Source organism: Lagenorhynchus albirostris, chromosome 21, assembly GCF_949774975.1.
Source record: "Lagenorhynchus albirostris chromosome 21, mLagAlb1.1, whole genome shotgun sequence".
Classification (NCBI taxonomy): domain Eukaryota; kingdom Metazoa; phylum Chordata; class Mammalia; order Artiodactyla; family Delphinidae; genus Lagenorhynchus; species Lagenorhynchus albirostris.
The window spans coordinates 13,852,202-13,875,796 of NC_083115.1; the positions used below are offsets into that span (position 1 = coordinate 13,852,202).

At 49.9% G+C, this 23,595-nt stretch overlaps 1 protein-coding gene across 2 annotated transcripts in view; it reads left to right on the plus strand.

The window, feature by feature from the left end:
- The first annotated feature begins 2,807 nt into the window (after positions 1–2,807).
- Positions 2,808–23,595, plus strand: part of PRAG1 (PEAK1 related, kinase-activating pseudokinase 1) — a 48,913-nt gene continuing 28,125 nt past the window's right edge. The window contains exons 1-3 of one of the 2 annotated variants that reach the window (XM_060136737.1): positions 2,808–2,942; positions 7,162–7,581; positions 9,601–11,432. In XM_060136737.1, coding sequence (XP_059992720.1) covers positions 7,252–7,581; positions 9,601–11,432 — 2,162 coding nt within the window. In that variant the 5' untranslated portion in view covers positions 2,808–2,942; positions 7,162–7,251. Of the gene's footprint in view, positions 2,943–7,078; positions 7,582–9,600; positions 11,433–23,595 lie in introns of both variants that reach the window. The other variant, XM_060136736.1, reaches the window with a different exon arrangement.

A 23,595-nucleotide genomic window follows, 5' to 3' on the forward strand; every position in this document is an offset into this window, starting at 1 on the left:
CATAAGGAGAAGGCACTCGATAAATGTTTGTTGACTAAAATTGAACACCTCTCTATCATTTGAGGTCTCTTCTCCAGCTAGGGAGATACAGGCTTGGATTATTTTGGTCCAATCTTCATGCTAACTCCTCAAGTACCCCAGCTAGCATTATTTTCTCTGTATAATTTAATCCTACCTTTTTGCCTTTCTAATTCCAAATTACTTTACCCTATTTACCTCAAAGCACCACCTGCCCCAGACTTTGTCTTAATTTCCCCAAATTTAACTGCTCTCTTGTACAGAATGGTGCTCCAGGACTAAAACCCTGAAGGGAATCACTCTTCTTCGAGGTCTGATCTGTATCTGGGAAGCCAAGCCCTGCAGTTAAAAATGTCGTGAAAATGAACTGATAAGTGGGTAGACGCAGAATGCTGTGTATACACTAATTGCACTGCATTGCAGGGTGAATTTTGGAAGTTCAAGCAAGAATTTTTTATTAAAATGCATGAGCTTACTGTAGCTTCACTGAGGAGATAACATACTTAACAGTCACTGGTGGAGCACTGCATAAGATAATGGGTATTTTGTGTGGATCTAAGCAACTCTTTTGAAATATTTTTTTATTCTTTTCATTAGGCAAGATGAAGCCAGTTTTAAGGCCATGTCGCTTGCATTAAAAGATGCACTTTATATGTCAGCAACTACAGTATAATGCATTTACTTCGTGTGAGCGCAGCAAAACGCTTGAAAACACAGTTTATTTTGCAAGACTGAATTAACCATTCAATTGCTGTACCATGCCACAGAACCGCCAATCTTATACTATAGCCTTTGCTTCTTATAATTACGTTCTTTAGCCTGTTAATATATTAAAGACAAATTAAGTAAAGAGAAGGAACAATGTGGGAACGCGAGTGCCTCCTGTATGCTCCATTCCGCGGGGTGGGTGTCCCCACCAGGCTTTACAGAGGAAGAACGGAGATATCCCACCTGAATCATGGGAACTAGGAACTTGTCAAACACCCGGGTTTGCCCTCTTCGGTTGTAACTGAATTGCATGCACCTCCTGATGTCATTTTTGGATTTCTCCAGCGACAACCACTTTGTCCCTACCTGCTTATCAACACCTTCCCCTCCTGGTCTCTCTGTAAATTGGGATTGACCCTTCAGTTTTGTTGGATGATGATGGAGCCTAAACGGAGTTTTCCTTCCATGTTTGTTCAAATGGTTTCCCTTCACTTCGAGAAGAAAGAAAAATAGAGCTGGACAACCAGTACTAGCGGAGGGCAGAGTGGCAGAGTGGAACTGCCCATCAGAGGAGTCAGACAGCTCTTGGTTCCAACCCCAGGACCACGACTTTTCAGCTGATGGGCCCTGGCAAATGATGTGGCCCCCTGCACCCTGGTCTTCTTCTCTGTGAAATGGGGATGATATCCCTCGCATGGGGTTGTTTGGCACAGGGTAGGTATTTAACCTACTTTCCTCCCTCTAAACCTTCTCCCCAGTTCTACTCATACTCAGGAGAAATCAGTGACATTGGAGCACAGGAAGTATTTTTTTTAATATCCTTTCTAACTTTCTCTTTTTCTCACACAGAAACCAAACCTCAAATACATGTTTTCTCCCCACCCTCATCCCACCCCCCATTCCTGCTCCGTCACCGGCGGATCGCTAAGAGAACGCAGGAATCTCAAGGAGAACCAGCTTTCCTGCTCTGAGCTGGGTGGAGACTCACAGGAGCATCGTGGTGGGCTGCCTGGCGGAGGACTCCCGCTGGAGTTACTATACACTGCCTCTCTGCGAAGGAGGAAGGAGCAGAGAGAAGGCCACAGGTGTTTTTCTGGGGTCTTCGCGAATTCCCCCCAACCAGGCCGGCGCCAGGTGGTGACCTTGGTGCGGGCTCCTTGAGGAAACACCCAGGTCAAGGTGCAAGCCTGTTGCAGGCAGCAGGAGAAAGGGAGGGCACTGACTGGGTCGTAGGCTGTCATACTCTCGGTTAAAAGATTTTTAGCCGGAGGACTATCTCGAACTCATTCTATCTCAGTGAATGAGTCACTTACTGGAAACGGTGTAAACACAGGTGTAATACTGGCCTGCGAAAGCCCTCACTTTCCCAGTGTGGAGGAAGACCAGCTCTTTCCACTCTAACCGTTGTATTCCTCTTTCAGAAAACTAAAGTTCAAGGGGGTTAAGCCATTTGCCTGAGGCCTCAGTCGAGGGACTGAGCAGGACCCAGAATCCGCTGTCAGGACTCCCAGTCCGGCTGGGTCGTGCGTCAGCCTCCTCCTACCTGCAAAAGTCATGACAATCTCGGTGCCCACGCAGCTTTCGGAACGCGTCTCGGTCCTGACCTCATCATTCCCCTCCGGACCCCTCGCTTTCCTTCCCCGCCCCGCACGCCCCTCCAGCTCTGGGGCTGTACACTCCACGCCTCTCTGGTCCTCTCAGGGTCTCTCAGAGCAGGCAGGATGAAGGGACGCAAGACAACTACATACCTATGCGCACATCATGGGAAAAGGAAGGCTTTAGACACCGAAACTCGCCCCTGCAGAACCCCTCGGGCCCTCCTTGGAGAGGGGTGGAAAAGGGCGCTCGCTCGGGGGTCGGACGCCTCCAAGTCTCGGGTTGGGGGCGGAGCCTCCGTCGGGAGCGTGAGGGAGGGGCGGGGCGTGGATCTCCGGGAGGAATCAGGGGCCAGGGAGCGCGCCCGCCGGCGGGGGGCGCGGGGCGGCGGCAGGGACTCCGGAGGTGCGGCTGAGGCTGGGCGGGCGGCGCCACCGCAGGCGGAGGGGGCGGAGCCGCGCTCGCAGCTGCCACCCGGCCGCCGGGCCCAGGCAGACGGCACCGCCCGCGGCCGGGCACGGACCGCGCGCACACACTCTCCAAACAATGCTCCGAGGCGCTCGGCGGGGCGGCTGGCGGCTCGGAGACCAGCGGCGAGGCCGGGGGAGCGCGGCCCCGAGGTGAGCCCGCGGCGCCTTCTCCAAAGCCTGCCTCTTTTTGTTTGGCAAACGTGGGCGCAGAGGGAAGCTCCGGGGGAGCGCGGCTGTTACCGAGCGGGCGACCCCAGTCGGCGTCCCCCGGAGTGACAGGCGGCCGCTGGGGGAGGGTGGAGCGTCCGGACCGCGTGCGCCCCGGGTTGCGCCCGAGGTGGAGGCGCCGATCCCGGAGGACCGGGGAGCCGGAGGGGTGTTTTCGATTCATTCGAGAATCGCGCTCTTTCGAACGGGGAAACTTTCCTCCGAGTTCCGGCAAGGGAACCGACTGTTCTGCTGGTCTCGCTGGTCTGGCTGCTGGGTTTGGGGCAGGAGACCGGAGCGCTTTGGGGATTGCTATTGTGGAGACTGCCTTTCCGCGGCCGCAGGATTGTCAAAGAGCAGAGAGGGAGAGACCGCCCGCGCGCCTCGGACCAGGACCCCGGGGGTGATGCTTTGGGGCCCCAAGTTAGTAGTTGCCTCTTAGGCAGCCCCGAGTTGGATGCCAGCCTGGGAGTCTCCAAGGGGAACGAGACGATGCCTTCTTCTTGAGCCGTGGCAGAGCCCTCTGAAAGGCTACTGTGGGCACGTTGTTAACCTTTGCTTGTGCTGCCGCTTCCCCAGACACACACACACACACACACTCTCTCTCTCTCTCTCTCTCTCTCTCTCTCTCTCTCTCTTAGAAAACAGAACCTCTCCACTGAGAATGGAGGCAGGGCCGGCTCTGTATGTTTCTCTCAGGTGAAGCTCAGCCAGCAAGCACATGGCTTTGCAGAGCCGATAGCAAAGCCCAAAGGTCTAGGAGGGAGGAGTTTTGCAAGGCGTCCAGCCCAGAGTCAGGTTGGGAAGGCCCTATGGACCATTGGCCTGAACTGTCCTTAACAACCCCTTACCTTTTTGAGCCGGAAATTTGACAGGAAGCACTGGGAAACTGTGCGGTTATTTCGCTATCATGGGGTCTTGTGGAACGCGGGTATCTTCCTTACTGGTTTAGACTAATGGGTCTAACCCACAGAAACCACATTCCTACTGCTGAGATTAGATTACATTGCCCTGGAGAAGGAAAAAAGAAAATTAAAAGTTGAGTGAATATCATGACTTACCCTCTGTGTGTGCGGGGGGAGAGGGGAGGTAAGACTGTCACTTTCTCCTTTCTGCCGGGGCAACCTCTGTCAATGGAGTGTTGAAATCCAGACAAACACTTTCATAAATAGTTCTCTTTTCCGGTGTTGCATTCATCTAACTGTAATGTAGATAATTTTTTTAGATGAATATTTTCTGGAGTTCTGTCACTTCAGGGTAAGGTGTGAGCAACTTTCCATGCAAGTATGAGGGGCACTTGGAGCCCAGAGATTTCATTTTATGGATCTGGTCACCATTCTTCGGATTCTTTTTCCAGTGGGGTGGGTGTGTGTCTGACAGCTTCGATCTTGCACACTTTAGCCACAAATCTGGTGCAGAAGTTTGCAGAGGCAAAGATATTTTATCATGACTTGGATCAGAAAGAATGCTGAGATCTTTTTCTAATCTTACACCGCTGCCTCCCACTGAAATGGAGGAATTTGCATAATTCTGGGGGCTACCTCCCCTCGGAGGCAAGGAATGTGGGCTGGAAAGGTGCCATTCCCAGGCTGTGGAGAGCTGGCACTGGCAGGCAGGCAGGGCTCCTGCTTTGTGAGTGCCACTTGAGTTTTCCACCGTCTTTTACTGAAAACAAATTGGATATAATTCCAAGCACAGAACCTCTCTAGACAGAGAGAATCCTTTCTGGCTTGATGTAGTGATAGATTCTGTTTGCTGTGACTGAGAAACCAGTTTTAACAGGATGTGTAATGAGTCAGCGATGGAGAGGAGCTCAGGGCTTTATTCTCTTCTCATCTTCATTCTTTTTTCCTGAAAAACCTCTCCAGTCAGTGGTAGAAGTTGTACTCACCGTCAGAGAATTTCAGAGCTGAGGATGGGAGCAAGGAGAGTGCTCATGAACTGGGGAGGGGTTCTGGAAGCTTCCCGGACGTGGGTAATCCAGAGCCTACCAAAAGTCCCAGGGCTGGAGTGGGCCATCTGCGGCACAGGAGGGGAACCTCCGGCACCAAGCAACCATGACAAGCGTGGGTCAGTTGCCTGTTGAGCAGGAGATGAGGCGTGGCTACCCCAAGCGGCTGCTTTGCTAATCTGTAGGATGCCCCCCCCCTCAGATAGCCCAGCCCTGTGAGGAGCTGCAGGAAGGAGCTGAGCCCACACAGAACCGATTCCTAAGCTCTCTCCTTCCATCCCACCTGGGGCGTGGGAGCCTCTGCCTGCAGTAGAAGAGGGGGGCCAGGAACCCCAGGAAAGGACTTTCTCCTCACCTCGGGGCAGGGGTATGGAGATTTGCCTTACTGAACACCAGAGCACCTCCTCCACTTTTTCCTCTTTCCACAATCTAGCAGCAGAGCCTAGAGCTCTCCGTGGCCTGGGATTGTAGGAGAAAGAAAAATCCCTGCTCTCCTCTGCCTGTTGAAGCTTAGTGACCTCTTCTGGGAACTTGGCAGGGAATGAACCTGCAACTTGGGTGTAGCAGGAGGAGGAGAACCCAACTTGCAATCATCTTGATGCATGAATCCTAACAATGGTCACAAACTAAAAGACAAATACTTGTCTTTTATTTCAGAGAGTTCATTTAGCTTAAAGATGATGCGGTGGGCTTCCTGGTTAACTTTGGAGGGAAAAGAGGCCAATATAGCTTCAGCTCTTGTTGAATAGGCACCCCTCTCTGTGAGTCTGGGAGACCAGAAAGAGAGCTCTTCCCACAGAGATTCTGGAATGATCTTTGGGGCTCCTGGCTCTTTCCACCTGGTTAGTCCTGTTGATGGTATGGACAGCATCAACCTCAGAGCCAGGTCTCACGGGAGGAAAGTGGAAAGCAGATCCCAGGGCCAAACCCTCCCTGTTTAATGAGAGTATGTTCACTGTAGATTCTTCAGGACGATTTTCTCCTGAACGCTCTCCTTTTGAGGAAGTCAGTTCATTTAAATGAGGAAAGAAGAGCAAAAGCAGCAGATAATGGCAGCAACTCAGTATAAAGAATGAGGTGATGAGTGAGGTGATAATGAGGAGCTGCCCGCAAAGTTGGCTTCTTTTTCTAGAACCCCTGAACTCTCTGTGTCTGTGGCCAAGTCTTAGTTGATGTCGCTGCCGTTCTTTTCCCATCTGTAAAATGGGGATGACAGCTACCTGATGGATGTTATTCAGGTTAACTGGTTAAAATCTTCAACCCTTCGAGTTCCCCCTCAATGGTGAATTTACTGAGTGAATTCTATGGTGCAAACTCTCAGCCTTCAGTTTTTACTGTCAGAGGCAACAAACTTTCAGCAAGCTCACTGCCTCCCCTTCAGGGGCCTCGTAGGGAAAATAACTGTGATCATCTCTTCCTTCTGTTGTAGCCTAACCAGCCCTAGACCACAGGGCTGTTGTGACCATGAATCTCTCTTTCGGTTTCCCCCTGGCCCTGCAGCTCTGGCTGTATTGATCTCACTGAGCCCTGGATTGAATGAGGCATACTAAGAAAGGGGGGCCGGGGAGGGCAAATTCCCAAGATGCCAGACCTCCCGACAAAGGTCCCTGGGAGGCAGCCGGCACCCCACCTCCCCCCTTGCTCACCACTTCTGTCTCCGTATCCTCACAAGTATGGGTTACAGTGCTGATTTCAGAGCCCAGGCCTGCCTCCCCACACACATCGTTCTTGGTTAAAAATTGTGGCTTGTCTTCCAGAAGCCACGATTTTTATCTGCTGTCCTACTTGGTAGTTCTTGTTTCTCTGGGGCAGAGTCCCAGGCTCGAGACCCCTAGCAGCAGGGGAGGCATGGGTCAGCCACAAGCTTCTCATCGCCAGCCCTGTGCGGTTTCTTCCCGTTAACTGCCCCAAACCGCCAAGCACTCAGGAGTTTAGGGGACTGAAGTGTCTTTTACGCTCTCTACTCATGCAACAGAGCTGTGTTTAGCTTTTACGGCTTTTCTAAGGCCACACCACTAGAAAGGGATTAAGAGCCTCATGACAAATGGGTGAGGGTCTCAGAATAAATAGAATATTCATCTTTACCTCTTTCTCCTCCTTTCCCCCCGCTCCCCGCTCTGCTCCCCAGTCACATCGTCAGACTCGAATTGATCATGCCCCCGTCCTCTGGCAGGGGAGATCTCTGATGAGGCAAGTGTTCTGCCTTTCCAGGAAGCCACCCTGTGAGCCCCATCCACCTCCCCTGAGACCACGGCAGGGAGCCAGGCGCAAGATGAACCAGCACCCCGCCTGCTGCTCAAGATGCACCAGACCATCCCAGTGAACCCCGAGAGCCCGAAAATGTCTGCGTGCAGCGACTTTGTGGAGCACATCTGGAAGCCCGGGTCCTGCAAAAACTGCTTCTGCCTGCGCACCGACCACCAGCCGGCACCTGGCCGCCCCCAGCCCCGAGCTGGCAGCCTGCCCCCTCCGCCTCGCCTGCCCCCCAGGCCCGAGAGCGGCCGCCCGGAAGATGAAGGCCTGAGCAGCTCGCCCTACTCCAAGCCCACCATTGCCGTGAAGCCCACCATGATGAGCTCCGACGCCTCCGATGGGTGGACAGAGGCTGGCGTGAGTGCCGACGTTGCGCAGGTGAGGCTGACTCAGCCCCGTGGTATTTTTGTGGTATTTTTACGAGGCTGCTCCTGTTGTAACACCGGTGACTGGCGGGTGGCCAAGGAGGGCTGTCCCAGCAGGACTCCTGCAGGGTGGCTTCCTGTTGGCTCACCCCAAAACTGCTCCTTCCCAACTACCGCCCTCTCTTTTCTCTCTGCCCTCCTTTCTCTCTGTCCCTTTAGGCTGAGAACCATCAATGCAGTCCCCCCAAGTTCATTTGAAGACTGTATCAGGGCACACCAGAATGAAGCTTTTTCTAAAAAGTTAAAAAAAATTTTTTTATTTAATGGATCATTTTAAATATATACAAAAGTAGCAAGAATTGCTTAACAAATCCCATGCATCCACCACCCTGCCGCGTGAGGTTGAACAATCATCAACTCATGACCAATCTTGTTCCATCTCTACCCCTGCCCCGACCCTCCCTTCCCCACCTGGGGTTTTAAAGCAAACCCCACATACTGCATCATGTCCGTACGTCTTTAAAACATAAAGTCTTTATACAAAAATATCATTATCACACTTAAAAATGTCAGCAGTAATTCCATAATGTCATCCAACTCCCAGACAGTGTTCATATTTCCAATTTGGGAGCTTGGGTTTTTCCAGCTCTGATCTAGGATTACTAAAGACAATTACATCCTTAGAGATTAGACCATTCCGCTCATCCCCCAGGTGACCCTGACCAAGGTGTAATTATTTAAAGGGCACATGGAGCCTGCTGCCTCTAGACATGTCTTCTGGGAATCTGCATTTCTAGGGCATATTCTAAGAACTTAACTAGTTTTCCTTAAAATATCATAGTGAGTGGGTCAGGAAGGGTGTGTGAGCGTCTGTGAGATCAGAGGTCAGTTTTAAATCAAGGGAGGCTTGACTAAGGTGAGCCATCTCCTGGGGCTGCATTCAGCTTCCTGTCCCCTTCAAAGCCGCCCCATTTTGCAGAAGCTGGTTACACCCATTCCCCAGGCCTTTCTCGATACCTTTGACCTTCACAGATGTAAACCAGGGACTCTTTCTGTTCTGAATCATCTTGGAAAGGAGCCAGAGGCCGACCCTGCCTTGAGACTGCTTTAAAACTGGGGATAGGGGAGACTAGAGGGGAAGGAGGAGGGGACAGTGATTTCAGTGATGGGAATGACCACCCCACATCGCTGTCTCTAGCTCGACTAGTCCAGCCACTTATGCAGCCTCGGCTGAGGTCACTGCCTGTAACTGGGAGAAAGAGCACAGCTCAGAGCGAAGCAAGGGAGCTGAGACCCAGCTCGGAGAGCGGCCCTCACCCTGCTGCCCTCCGACCCCACCACCACCCACCCAAAGTGTCTTTTGGGTTTTTTTTTGTTTTGGGGGTTTTTTTTTGCTGTACGTGGGCCTCTCACAGTTGTGGCCTCTCCCGTAGTGGAGCACAGGCTCTAGCCGCACAGGCTCTGAGGCCATGGCTCATGGGCCCAGCCGCTCCGTGGCATGTGGGATCTTCCCAGACCGGGGCACGAACCCGTGTCCCCTGCATCGGCAGGCAGACTCTCAACCACTGCGCCACTAGGGAAGCCCCCCAAAGTGTTTTTAAAAGCTTTATGGCTTTGTTTTCTTTGTGCTGTGACAATGTTATCAAAACACTAATGAACACAAAGCAAAAATTAAACAAAACCCCAAACTCTATTTCGAAGCCCTTGGGAGAACTTATCTCGTCCAGCAGTTTCGAGGGAGAAGGCAAAACGTTATTCTTTGGCGTTTTTCCCCCCCTACCTCACAGACCTAAGCCAAAAGAATTACAGACGGGGTGAGGAGTGCAGTGTACGGGAAGCCCAGTGGCTCCACGGGCCCCCAGTGATGACAAGAAGGCTGTGGGGAGGTTAGAGGGTAGGCATGCTGCCCGCCTGCTTCATGGTGGCTCGGAAGACAGTTTACAGTGTCATGGCCCTGCCCTCTCACTTTCTCTCTCTTCCTTTTTTCTCTGACAAGGTCTAATGTAAGTCTTTTAACCTTGGGGCTGTGTAGGTCATCTGGAGACGAGCCCCCGGCAAGCTCCCCCTCCCGAAGCAGGAAGACGTGCCAGTAGTTTACCTGGGCAGCTTCCGAGGCGTCCAGAAGCCTGCTGGGCCCTTGGCCCCGGCAGACGGGGGGCACCCTCGCTGCCCCCCTGCCTATGCCATGGTCGGCCTGCACAGCCTAGAGCCCCGGGGGGAACGGAGTGTCGCCTTCCACCCAGTGAGCTTCCCCGATGAGAAGCTTGGACGAGAAGATAAACCCACGATTCCCTACCAAGAGCTGACCTCCCCTCAGGAGAGCTTCCGCCAGAAACTGGCTGCCTTTGCTGAGATGACCTCTGGCTGCCACAAGGGCCCCAGGCCCTACCCCTCTGCACAGCCCCTGCGGGAATCCCTGCCCTCGGAGGATGACAGCGATCAAAGGTGCTCGCCCTCAGGGGACAGCGAAGGGGGAGAATACTGCTCCATCCTGGACTGCTGCCCTGGGAGCCCGGGTGGTCAGGACGCCTCACAGGCTGAGGACTCCGGGCGCAGACAGGGCTGCAGGGACTGCTCGCCGGCCTGCTGGGAGCAGGGGATGTGCTCGAAGCCAACCGAGGAGGAGAGGCGGGCTTTGAGCTTCCCCAGGGAGTGCCGCAGCCAGGGCCCGACAGAGAACCCACCCCGCCTGGGCCCCAAGAAGCAGTCCCTCACCTCGGAGGCTGCCAGCTCCTCGGATGGCCTCTCCTGCGGGAGTGCCAGTAGCCGCGCCAGCAGCCCCTTGGTCCCCCAGCACGAGAGCGATTCCTGCTCCCTCGTGAAGGCACCTGGGCCGGGGAAGCAGCAGGACTCTGGCTGCCACGGGGTGGCCTCCAGCAGGTGCCTGGGGCTGACTGGGGAGCCCCAGGCCCCATCCCACCCCGGGGAGACCGCACAGCCTGAACCCATCTATGCTGAGAGCACCAAGAGGAAGAAGGCTGTTCCAGTGCCTTCCAGGCCACAGGCCAAGGCAGAACAGGCGGCAGCTGCCCAGGGCCAGGGCCAGGTGAGGATGGCTAACACCTGGGCTCAGAAAACAACGTCTGGCTGGGGCCAGGACAGGGAAGGCCCAGAGGTGGCCCCCCAGGTGGCGGCCACCATCACAGTCATGGCGGCCCACCCAGAAGAAGACCACCGGACAATCTACCTGAGCAGCCCCGACTCCTCGGTGGGGGTGCAGTGGCCTCGCGGGCCCCTGAGCCAGGCCCCTGAGGCAGGCGAAGGGGAGCCTTCGGCTGGGCAGGGGCTCAGCTCGAGGGAGAGCCGCCATCACGGTGCCAGTGAGAGCACGCCCAAGGGGAGGCCTGCCATCCCTCCCAAGCTGTCCAAGAGTAGCCCTGGAGGGTCCCCGGTGTCCCCATCGGCCTCCCCCCAGCCCAGCCTCAGCGAAGGCAACTCGGGTGTCACTGCGCCCCAGCCTCCATCCAGGGGCCCCGCTGACCCTGCTTCCTCCTGCCGGGCCAACGGTGTCCCTGCCAGCGACTCTGCCAGGGGCCCCCCGCCCGCCACTGCCACGTCAGCCTCGGACCAGAGGCGGCCCCGGTACCAGACCGGCGCCTGGAGCCGCCAGTGCCGGATAGAGGAAGAGGAGGAGGTGGAGCAGGACTTGCTGAGCCAAAGCTGGGGGAGAGGGGTGGACGGTGGCCCCACGGGCCCATGCAGCTCCTCCACCTGGCTCCGACCCCGCCCCACAGACGGCGCCTCTGGGCCGAAGAGCAAAGCCGGGACCGGGATGAGCAAATCGGCCTCGTTTGCCTTTGAGTTCCCCAAGGACAAAAGTGGGATCGAGGCATTCTCGCCTCCCCCGCCGCCTCCGAAGTCACGGTGAGTACAGTTGTGTGTGTGCGCGCGCGCGACTCCGGGGCTCGTCTGGCAGGACCGAGGCCTCTTCCAGAAACCTTGGTCTTTGCCACCTGTGCCGAAGCCATCAGGCCCAGGCTCAGAGCCCTACCTCCAGGCACCAGTGTCGGCCCAAAGGCCCTCGTGCCTTTGTGTAAATTTCTGTGACTTGGTGCTCAGCACACAAGCCTACAAGCAGTGCCCTGCTTGGGATTGGCTATTCGGAAGGCGTCTTTCCAAGAAGCAATGCCAAGCTGTCGCTCTTTCCTGGTGCCCGTCCTCTTATAATCTGGTACTCTTTTTTCTCTCCGTCCCTCTGAAGTGTCTTCAGCAGGCTTTCCCCCCCAAATCCTGAAATTCCCCGTTTATTTAAACATGGAAAAGAAGGCTCCAGGAGGCTATGCTACAGAATCTCAAGAGGCAACGAGATGGGGAGGCCAAGGAGCAAGGCTCCTGAATTGGGACCATGATGGCGATTAGGCTTTGGAGCCAAAAGCAGAGTAGCAGGAGGTGCTGCACATGGTTTGGAACCCTCAGATGTGGGTTTTTAAAGAAAAAAATATATATGTAGTTTCATGGTAGCATGCTGAAACTGAAAGCTCTCTCCACTGCTTCACTGCTCTCAAAGGCCCGAGTTTAAAGTCCGGTTTAAAGTCCCTCTCAAAGGCCCAAGAAAAACAAATGCCTTTTTTAAGGTATTGAGTTGTGCATGGAGTTCAAATTCTGGGGGGTAAAAATGGCCCTCTATTAGAGCAGAACTGATTCCTATCAGGGAAAGGAGCAACCTGCTGTTTTTCAAAAGCTGACAGCCTTTCCGAACAGACTTTCCTTCAGTCGGGTCATCTCTGTTGGTTCTGTTTTAGCTCATGTGCCTCCAGGTTGATGTCAGAAGCGGGGAACTGACCGCAGGGGGAAGCGGCTGTGACACTTGACCTTGAACATCAAAGCATCACGGGCTGCGAGGCGTCCTAACGTGGGCTTTTTCTGGCACCGCTACTTTATTCTGGTATCGAGTTGGGCGCCTGCTATGCGGAGTAGACAGCCATCCTCCAGCTCGTAGGGCGACCGCAGGCTCTTGGGCTACAGTTTTCACTCCCTAAATGAATGAGGCAGCTCAGAAGAGCTCCCATTTATATGGCACTTACATGGGCCAGGCAGGGAGCTAAGAGACTTAGACGTATTAACTCATTTGATGCTCAGAACAGCTCTAGGAAGGAGGAATTACCATCTACAGATGACGAAACAGAGATAGGAAGAGCTGAGTAACCTGCCGAGGTCACACGGCCATACGTGGCAGTCTGCTTCCAAAGTCTGTGCTTCCAAACACCTAGGGCACATCAGCCGGCTTAGGGAGCAGGCAGGGCATGCGAGTAAAACGTGGGCATTGTATCTGTCTGCCTCAGGCCTGGGAAGGCTGGTGGAAAGCACTGGCTTTGGAGTCAGAAAATCGAGTTCATGCTGTGCCTGTCTCACCTGCAGGTGAAGTGATCTTACGCAAGCCGCTCGCTGTGAACTCCACTCCAAGTCATTGTCCGAAATGGGCTAATAATAACAATACATTTGCAGCACCCCGTTGTTGAAAGGCTCTCGAGTGAGATGAGCAGAATCCAATGCAGAGATTAGTTATGTAGGCAAAAGCCGCCCCAAGCTGTTGACAGTGGCAGGGACACACACACCCTGTAGGAATGGGCCTGGCCCGATCCCAGGAACACCACCTGAGCCTTGGGGAAGGAACTAAAACTTTCCTGGTGAGAATCATAATGTTTGGAGAAACCCCGGTCACCCACTGTAACAATGTGACTCAGGTAGAATGTTCGTTAGCATCTGGGTTGATTGCGATCAAGTTTGGGGGCCAGTTTTTTATGACAAAACCACTGGATTATATAAAACATAAACCAGGTGGGAATCTCAGAGGTTCTAGGTGCCAGCTCTTAAAAAAAAGTTTTTATTTTCAGAACTTTGGGGAGAAAAATCTAGGAAATAAAATTAGCGTAAGGGAACACAGAAAAAAGAAAAGAGCATCTGGTACCATTTAAAATAAATCAAACTAGTATATATATATTCATTTGAGGAAGATTTTTCAAGCATTACCAACATTCTCTTTTGAATCATCACATCTCTCCCATGAGGAGATAAGAGGGCAGGCTCAGGACCATAAATTGACTTTTGTTTCTGGAACTCGGTACTGTATGTACTGAATTCCTTTGAGGAGGGTGTCAGGAACCCACAGCCTTCAAACCTAGCCGTGTGGTGGCACATCAGAGTATTGATGAGAATGCAGCCCACAGTTGATCCAGGACCGATACCAGCACCACATTGGTGACTATTGCAGGCTGATGTCATTTTTCCAAGATGGAGAAATGCTGGAAGGTCTTTGAGCGACATCCCAGGTTAACTTAATTTCTTCACATGGGTCATCTGTTCAGTGGGTCCTGTTTCTAAGGATCAAGCTCACCTGTGAACAAAGATACCTGCTGTCACGATGTGTATTATGTACACTCACAGCTCTAGAGACGGGGGCTGCTGCATGCAAGGTGGTGTTACTCTTTACTAACACTTACTTAAGCAGATCCACCTACTTTCTTGGGCCATTATGGAAGAAGAAAGAATCATGCTCCTACGGTCCTGTTTTACAAAACCGACTCACTTGGCGGGAAAAAAAAAATAGATGTCGAGAGTGGCTTGGCTTTCCTGTGGTCTTGTTTTGAATGGTTGGCAGTAGCTTATCTGTCTGTTTTGAGATATCATCCTCTGTAAACTCCCATTAGGGTTCCTGAGGAAACTCTTGCTGTAATGCCATGTAGGACGAAGGCTCTCAATACTCATTTAATGCCTGAAAGCCATTTAGAGATGTTTAAGTATATGCCCACCCCTCCTCCCGGGCAGGTAAGGGTCCTGGGTCCTTCTTTACCTGCTGCTGCCAAGGCAGCCTCCTACCTGCACAAGCTCACACCTACTCAGCCTGACTGACCCCACTGAGTCTGGGTCACCCCTGCTCCACTTTAGAGCAGAGTTGGAAGGTGAGGGTCAACAAATATTGCTGGTTAGAAAATGAAAACCTGCAGGAAGGAAGTGTGGACTTCTTAGTTTAAATGTCACGTTCAAGACTTAAGGCAGTTTAATGAGAGCAACCAGTGCCTGGGGGAGTAATTAAGATGCGAAAAAATCAAATTTATTTCTGCCTTTTATTTCCTTGTGGATGCAAACTGCGTTTTAAATGACGTATGGCTTTTGAATGACAAGGTCAGTTGAGGGAAAATCATCTGATTAGTGCAGAACAGGCATTTCACAAAGAAACCCCAAATTAGGCTGGTAGACCTGAACTCAGAGGTGGAATTAGAGGACAACAGGTGACTGAGAAATAAGACAGGTATAGGGTTTTAGTTTCCAAATGGTCTGGCCCCAGGTGAGACTAATCAAAAGAAAGAAACGTTTCCCCAAGAAAGCGAGGGATGACTTTGTTTTCAAGTTATCACTCATGCTTATTGTATTTTTAACCCAATAGTACTAAGTTCTCCTCCTCCTCTGCAGGGATTCTGGGGGCAGAGACTGAGTCTGTCCTGGACTTTCGTTCATTCCTAATTTCCCTCCCTCCCTCCCTTCCACGTGGCTTCTCAGCAGACAGGTGGTGATGGAGTCAAAGATGGAGGTCTTTTCTGCACACAGAAGTGGCCACGTTGCTATCCAGAGGAACCAAAATGACTTCATTGTGTGGTCTCTCAATCACATGATCTCTTAGCATGACCTTGAGGATGGGAGTCAGATGAGTGAGATGGGTCATTGTCTCCAGACCCCATATCCAATCTGATGAAACCTCCAAATGCTTTATTCTTGAAGCCCTTTCTACTGTAGTGGATTACAATGGGATGGCAACAATTTACTAAGAAATCCCACACTCTTCATGTACAACAGGTTTTTCTGGGTGGCATTCTGAAGATCACAGTTTGTATTGGAAAGCACTGTATGTGCTTCAAGAATCTTCTCTATGTTTAGCCTTTTTGACAAAACTAAGTCAGCTGGAGGTCGAGTCGGTCCAGGGGAGACTGAATACTGGGCATACTTCAGGGGGAGAACTTGCCTTCCACACCCCGCCCCCCTCAACACACACACAAAGTTTGGCAAACAGAACAAAGCACGTGTATCAACAATACAAGTTTATGCCCTGCTCCATGCCAGAGGGAAATTACTAGTTGGCCCCTTCCCATGAGTTTGTGGGTAGAACCTGACATGGGACATCTAGTGATGCTAGAGCAGGGAGAAATCAAATTGATTCCTATCTTCCTATTCTGTAATTTTTTTAAAAATCACTGATTTTCATATATATGAAATATTTACAATATTCTCTCCATTTTTGAGCAGGCATCCATGGTGAAGGTTAGGGATTAGAGATTCTTTATTTTATTCATCAGATATCTACTAATTGCCTACTTTCTGTTACACTTTGTGCAAGGTGCTAAAAAGCCAGTGACTGGGGTTCTGCCCCTTAAGGCCCCTGAGGGTTGAGTTGGTATGAATGAAATCGGCAGATGTGCAAAATGACCACGAAAGGTTCACTCCTGCTTTGATTGCTTTTGATGAGACTGTTTACCATAGCATCTGGACTCTCACCAGATTCCTTGTTCTATTCAGTAAGGCCAAGGTAAGCTCGGCTTGGTGTCCAGGAGTAATGAAAAAATAGTCCTTCCTTTAAGGTCCTTTGATCTGATACAAGATCACACATAGTACAGCATATACATAACCATTTATTAAAAAAAAAAAAAATCCAGATGCTCCTTGAAGGTGAAAAGCATGCTTAACCATCTGTCATCCCAAAATATCCTGGTTGATGCCGGGCACGTGTAGACGCTCAAGAAATTTTTATCCAATAGACAGTAGTAGGCAGAGGCCATACCCTGTTTATTTCATTATGGCCCAAAGCACCTAACTTTATGTTTTGCGCATGAAGAAATATTGGAAAAGGAACAAGTAGCATCATTAAATACTTGTATCAAAGTATCTTTCTGACACCCCGGTTTCGGGTGGCCCCAGTGCTCTTTCTTGCCTCTGTTTTGGCAGCTAATGTAGTGTCTTGAACTAAACTGGATTCGTATTCATATCTCTCTGAAAGCTTGTAAACTCTTGGGAGTACAGGAACCATGTTTTATACATTTTCCTTTGACTTTCCCATAGGATACCTTGGGACATAGTAGGTATTCAATAAAAGATTATTGAATTAGGGGGAAGAAAGGCCAGAGGGAACTACAGATCTTGGCCTTATTTTTTACTGGACACCCCATTATAATTCTGTGGCCAGCCTTGCTCAGTAGAACATTGTCGCCTTGAGTTAAAGAAACTGAAGTTAATAATTATTAATGCTTCAAGGTGGGCAAACACCATGAGGGCACAATGCATCCTTTCATGGATTAATTACTCTCCAACGATTGTACATTTGCTCTTTTTTTTAAAGCTGAGCAGGTGTGTGGAGCCCAGCCCTCTCTTGCCACAAGAATGTTCCTTTCAGGCAGTAATCACCTAAGGACATTTTTTCCCCACCCATGAATTGCAAGGAATTCTAGGGTGTGGTTTAATTTCTCTGAGAATAGATTTTCCGTGCTTTCCGAGGTGGGTTGGGAAACACAAGCATGGGCCATATGATCAAGCCCCCTCTGCCCATCAAGTGATCAAAGGGACTTTGTTCCTAGAATAGCCAGCCTAACTTTGAGGTGTGGAACTCACACCTCTATTCTCTATTTGTAGTGCAAGAAATTTGTTGTTTGGCGATCATGAAAATGCTTACGTTTCCCTCTATCAGGGTAGATAGACCAACTACAGAGACTCCTCAGCAGCCATTTCTGCAGCTAATACTTTTCAGAGTTTAAGATGAGAGTCTTCATCCTCTGTGCTAAAATCGCTCATTATTTCTTTCTATTGGCTTTTGAGCAGATCCCTAAAAATGCTGGGTATTAAGGGTGTTCGTGCAGTTCCCATACAGCTCTGTAAAATCCCCTGCTTCCACTTTTGTCTGATGCCCTGGACAGTTTATCCTCTGTACTTTTTTAACAGGCAGACTTATATAAACAAGTGTTCTCCATTGGGGGCAAAGGGGAAGTTCCAGATTAAAGACTACTTTAAAAAAATCCTTCCCTTTTTACTCAGATATTTTACTCTCCAGTTAATTTTAGTATCTGTCACTATCAAATGATCCCCCTGACTTCCTGTCAGTTTGGTTTTTAGCCGTTTCGTGCCCATTTATGCACGTGCTATAAAAATTTTCCCTAGAGTTTAAAACTTGTGTTTTAGGCCCATAATTGGCGGTGTGTGCACCGTATGTCCCTGAGTTGTAGAAACCCTCCAGAATGGCTCCTGACTTCAGGAGCTCTGTAGACAGTCAAAATGAATGAAAATCCAGCCACCTTGGATAAAACCATGAATGGTTGAGATAAATAGACACATGAATTAGTAATAAGACCTTGAAGATCAGGAAGAAAGGGAAGAAGAGTCCTTGGAATGTTAAAATCAGTCGTAGTGAGGCGGTCACTTAAAATAATCCTTATGAATGTGTGCAGCTCAAAAGGAGGGTTTTGTGACTGCATATTCTCGCACCACAAGTTAGGCTGCATCCTCCACACCAGCTGCAATCAGTTGGAGTACCAGTCTGGAGCTCTTCATGGAAAACAGTGAGGCCACGTGCCCACCCTGCAGGAGAGCGTGCCATCATCCATCAGTACTGTCTGCACGTTGTACGAGGGGGGAGTGCAGACATGTGTGCCGGGTGCTTGCCAATCCAGCTTCAGAATCTAAAGTTCACCATCGGTGATGCAGAATCATTGGTGGTCAATAACTGTTTCGTATACTAATTTAAAAGTTCATACCTGGGAGGGGTGTGTGGTCTGTCCAGCCCACATGGCCCAAAGCAAAGAGTTTGCAGAAGATGGTCTTCCTCTCTGATTACAGCCTCAATTTCAGACTATTGTGCCAAAATGTTTGGTTTTCTCTTAATGAGGGACTGTGAATATTCTGTGAAGTTTAATGAGTGATTATGAATATTCCATGCATTTTGGGAACTCTATTTTAGTAAAAAACAGTTACCGTTAAGTCTAGTATCCAATATTTAAAGTATTATTTCTCCTTATAGACCTTAAATTTACATTTTCGGTCCTTAAATCTCATTAAACAATGAATTTTCACTTAGCCTCACCCTCTTTGACTTATAGCACTGACTTTCTGTGTCCCAGATTGAGGGGTAAGGGTTAGGAGGTATGTCAGAATCTTTTGGAGGAATAGTTTTTGTAATTGGAAATTAAATATTATAATATAAATTTAAATTTTGGAAATTGAAGACAAATTATTGTTTTCATAATTAATATTACATGTAATTTTTCCAAGTCTTTTTGACTGGTGGCAAGTTAGGCCATCTTTTTTTTTTTAAATAAATTTATTTCTTGTATTTATTTCTTTTTGGCTGCGTTCGGTCTTCGTTGCTGTGCATGGGCTTCTCCCTAGTTGCAGCGAGCGGGGGCTACTCTTCATTGCGGTGGCTTCTTTTCTTGTGGAGCACGGGCTCTAGGCGCGTGGGCTTCAGTAGTTGTGGCATGCAGGCTCAGTAGCTGTGGCTCACGGGCTCTAGAACACAGGCTCAGTAGTTGTGGTGCACAGGCTTAGTTGCTCCGTGGCATGTGGGGTCTTCCCAGACCAGGGCTTGAACCCGTGTCCCTGCGTTAGCAGGCGGATTCTTAACCACTACGCCACCAAGGAAGCCCAAGGCCATCTTTTTAATAAAAATGTTCAACATGAGGACAAAACGCATCTCCCTAGGTAAGAAAGTAGAAGAAATCCGGGACAGGAATATTCACTGATCTGTTACGTTTACTTGGTGACCTCCCTTCAAATCTCTCAAAATGCCTTCTCTATATTTGTGTTCTCTTGAAACAGGGAATTGTCTGTGCAGTAAATCCTAAATCCAGCCCCTTGATCCAGCTTCTTGGCCTACCTTAAATACTGGTCTGTGCTTCCTGCGAAAGCAGGGAAAGCTAATGAAAGACTCTTCCAACAGTACAGAGTCTGAGACTTTCTTGATGTTGATAGTCATTCAGTCACCAAGTATTGAGGACTTGGTGTAAGTGGAGCTAAAACGAATTACTCCGGACAATTAAGTATGAGACCACACTGTGTCCCCATGGTCTTCATTCCTGAGCCATGCCTTAGGGTAACACACACAGACCAATTAGGCGCATATACAGTGAAGATCTTTTTTTTTTTAAATTTTTTAATTTTTTAAAAAAATTTTGTTTATTTATTTATTTTTGGCTGTGTTGAGTCTTCGTTTCTGTGCGTGGGCTTTCTCTAGTTGCGGTGAGTGGGGGCCACTCTTTATCGCGGTGCACGGGCCTCTCACTGTCGTGGCCTCTCTTGTTGTGGAGCACAAGCTCCAGACGCGCAGGCTCAGTAGTTGTGGCTCACGGGCCTAGTTGCTCCGCGGCATGTGGGATCTTCCCAGACCAGGGCTTGAACCCGTGTCCCCTGCATTGGCAGGCAGATTCTCAGCCGCTGCGCCACCAGGGAAGCCCCAGTGAAGATCTTTACAACATTGCTTACAGTAGCAGGGAGTTGGAGCAAACCCAGGTATTCACCTCTACGGAAACAGAAAAGTAAAATGTGTGTGCGATGAAATACTTAACATCAGTCTTGCTTTGGAGAATGGGAGGTCCAGTGAAAGGATGGCCAGGGAGCCGCAAGAGCTAGCTGGTCAGGAAGCATGCGTTAATTGTGGTCCCAGTCTGCACGGTTTTGTGCTTTCCCAGAGAAGCACTGGGCTGCCTAGTGAAGAGTGAGGATGTTTGGAGTTACCTAGTGTGATATTTTGATTTATAATAAGAAATCTACATTTGGTCTTCCTCCCCATTGCTGGCACAGAGCTCCTAAAACCCTTGGAATTTCCTAAGTGCTGAAAGCCATAAAGGTGTCTTTTATTATGTTAATGAGCTGACTTTTGGACCCCACCTAAGGATGGAGCCGGTTGCCAGGGGAACCAATCATGTAATTAGGGTCGGTATTTCAGTCTTACCCCCCACTACCACCTCCAGGGAGGGGAGAGGGACTGGTGGTTGAATCTGTCTCCAGTGGCCGATGATTTAAATTATTTAATCAGTCATGCATACGTAATGTAATGAAGCCTCCATAAAAACCCAAAAGGAGAGGCTTCAGAGAGCTTCCAGGTTGGTGAAGCAAGTGGCACAGGTGGCCTGTGGGGCACTGGGAGAGGGCATGGCAGCTCCCTGCCCTTTCCCTATACCTTGCCCGAGGCATCTCTTCCATCTGGCTCTTCCTGAGTCATGTGCTTTTAATTTTAAGTAAAATGTTTCTCTGTGAGCTTCTGCAGCCAGTTTGGAACCTCCAACCTGTCTAACCCTAGCCGGTCGTCTGCAACAGAGGGCGGTCTTGTGGGACTGAGCCCTTAACCTTGTGGAACCTGATGCTGTCTCTGGGTAGATAGTGTCAGAATTGAGTTGAATGGTAGAACACCCAGCTGGCGTCCGAGAATTGATGGCGTAGGGAGCACACCATCCCATGTTGGAATTGGGTGACCAGAACCCTTACCTGGGGTGGGGTGGGGTTCAGCTAAGTCTGTGGACAGGAGATGAAGCTGTTGGGGAGCAGGTAAGAGGGTGCTGACAAACTGACCCAGGAGTAGGAGGGGAACCTTATCTTTATTAGGCAACAGGCTGGACCAAAGTGGAGAGTAGAGAAGTAGATCATCCTAGGAGCTCAGTTACAAATAGCCCGAATCTCCCGAGTCAGGAGAGTAGGAATGAAATCTAACATAAATACATACAGATTTCTTAAGCCCAATAGCTGGGCTCAGAAGCTGGGCCAACAAAGTGGACTTGAAGCATTTGCTGAGTCAAGAGAAGGAGGGAAAGATCATTCGGAAAGCAGGGTTGCCAAAATCAGTAGTCTAGAAACAAAAAGATTCTGGCCAGGCAGAGATCATTGTGGTGGATTGATTCCAACAGGAATAGGTCAGGACTAGAACAGCGGCGATTCCCAGGTTGGTGAGCAACAACTCAGTACAGTTTTAGTTCAGTCCATCACTGGAAGTCTTCTGTGTGCTAGAGGGTGGGGAGGTGGTGTGAAGGGGGAAGGAATCATGGGAGGTTCTTTTTTTACAGCGGGGAGGCAGGCTAATATAATAAAAGAGGTTCTTCTGTTTTTAAATTTTTGTGTAATGGAGCTAAGCTACCTGGTCATCTGAAGACTACGTCAGCCCCTGAACCTGGAGCTACACTACCGTTTATCAAGCTCTTGAATGTGTAGATTCAAACTGAGGTCTGGATGACAGACAAGTCAACTCTTCCTAGTTATTTTAGAATAATGCATGTCCTCAAAGAATCACCCTGATGAACTTTCTTTTTTGGGTCTCTTCAAAGTACCAAGAGAGTGAAATCTCTAGCCCATCCATTTTCTGCTTCTATCCAGGTAGCAGAAAGAATTACTGGGTTTGCTGGAGACTGCTGAAGTCTTCTCTCTGTCTCTCTCCCCATCTATCCATCCATCCACCCATCTTTCTGTATAACCAGTACCTTCTATGTACCTGGTGCTGCTTTTAGCGCTTTTTAAATATTAACTCATTGAATCTTCCTAACCACTCTCCTTCCCCACAATGAGGTAAGTAGTATTGTTATCTCCATTTTATGGATGGGAAGCTATAGCACAGAGAGATTAAGCGTCTTTTCCAAGACACCCAGCCAGTAAGCAGTGGAGCAAGGACCCCAAACCCAGGCAGTGGAGCCCCAGTGTTCATGCTCTTAACTACATCAGTGGCCTTCCTGGGTGACTCTGAAATCTGTCTGGGAAGCTATTCAAATGCTTACATTGCTGTTGTTCCCAAAGGCTCCAGAGGGTCCTTCCACGCTATGCTGGCCTGTGGGCAGGGCAGCTGGTGGGAGGGGCCCCTCTGTGGATTGCAGTTGTTCAGTCTTTACTTCCAGTGGTTATTCATCGTCTTCTTTCCCATCTGCCCCTGTGTGAACAGATGTAAGAGCTTCCACCTTGGCTTAACAGGCCAGGAGTTGAAGACTTATTGTTCTCAGGTGATGGGATTGGCGGTGTAAGCGTAGCGGACCAGGTGATGGGGTCCAGCCGCTGTGTTCTTCCGTACTCTCTTACTTGCTCTCAACAGCTGGTATCCCCATCCTCAGCCTTAGCTGAAACCTCCCCACGCTTGGTGGTTGCAAACATCTGCCCTTCTCACTCCTGCACCAGAACCTCCTTGGGGAAGGACACAGCCACGCAGACTTGCGGCCACAAATAAGAGACTGATTTTCCAAGCCAGGAAAGGTCATCTTTTAAAACCATTTGTGTCTCTCAACGCCAAAGTATATCTGTGTATAGTCAGGGCAAATGGCTCCAAATTTCCATTTGACCAATTTAAGCATTTTTATCCATTTTTATACTAGCTAACTAGTAACCTAAAGATGTGTGTGTAGGTGCAGGCGTGCGTGCACAGGCACGCTTACCACTATCTTTAAAAATAAGCGTGGCTTGGGCTTCCCTGGTGGCGCAGTGGTTGAGAGTCCGCCTGCCGATGCAGTGGGACACGGGTTCGTACCCCGGTCCGGGAAGATCCCACATAACGCGGAGCGGCTGGGCCCATAAGCCATGGCCGCTGAGCCTGCGCGTCCGGAGCCTGTGCTCTGCAACGGGAGAGACCACAACAGTGAGAGGCCCGCGTACCGCAAGGAAAAAAAAAAAAAAAAAAGGCTTTATTTCTATTTTTAAATGGTTTCCACTGAATGCAAAGCACATTCATTTTTGGGTTGAACCAAAGGCTTTTTCAGCTTGAAGAGCCCCAGCAGTCACCAGTGCATTAACTGCAAATGCAAATTAACAAGTCTGCACCGTGGGGACCGTAAAGGTCATCTGACCCAAAATGAAACTGATTTCCTATCTTTATACATGCTAATAAATCAGCGGGGAAACCTGCCCCAGAGCAGACTGGATCCTTTAGTTCCTTCATTTGGCACTTAGACACTTGCAAAATAACTCCCATAGCATCTTCATCAAAGAGCACTAAAGATAAAAACAATAAGAACCTTTCTGGCGCAGCTATCTGCCTTTCTCATCCCATCTCTTGAAAAAAAAATTTTTTTAACTGCAAGATTGTGTAAAT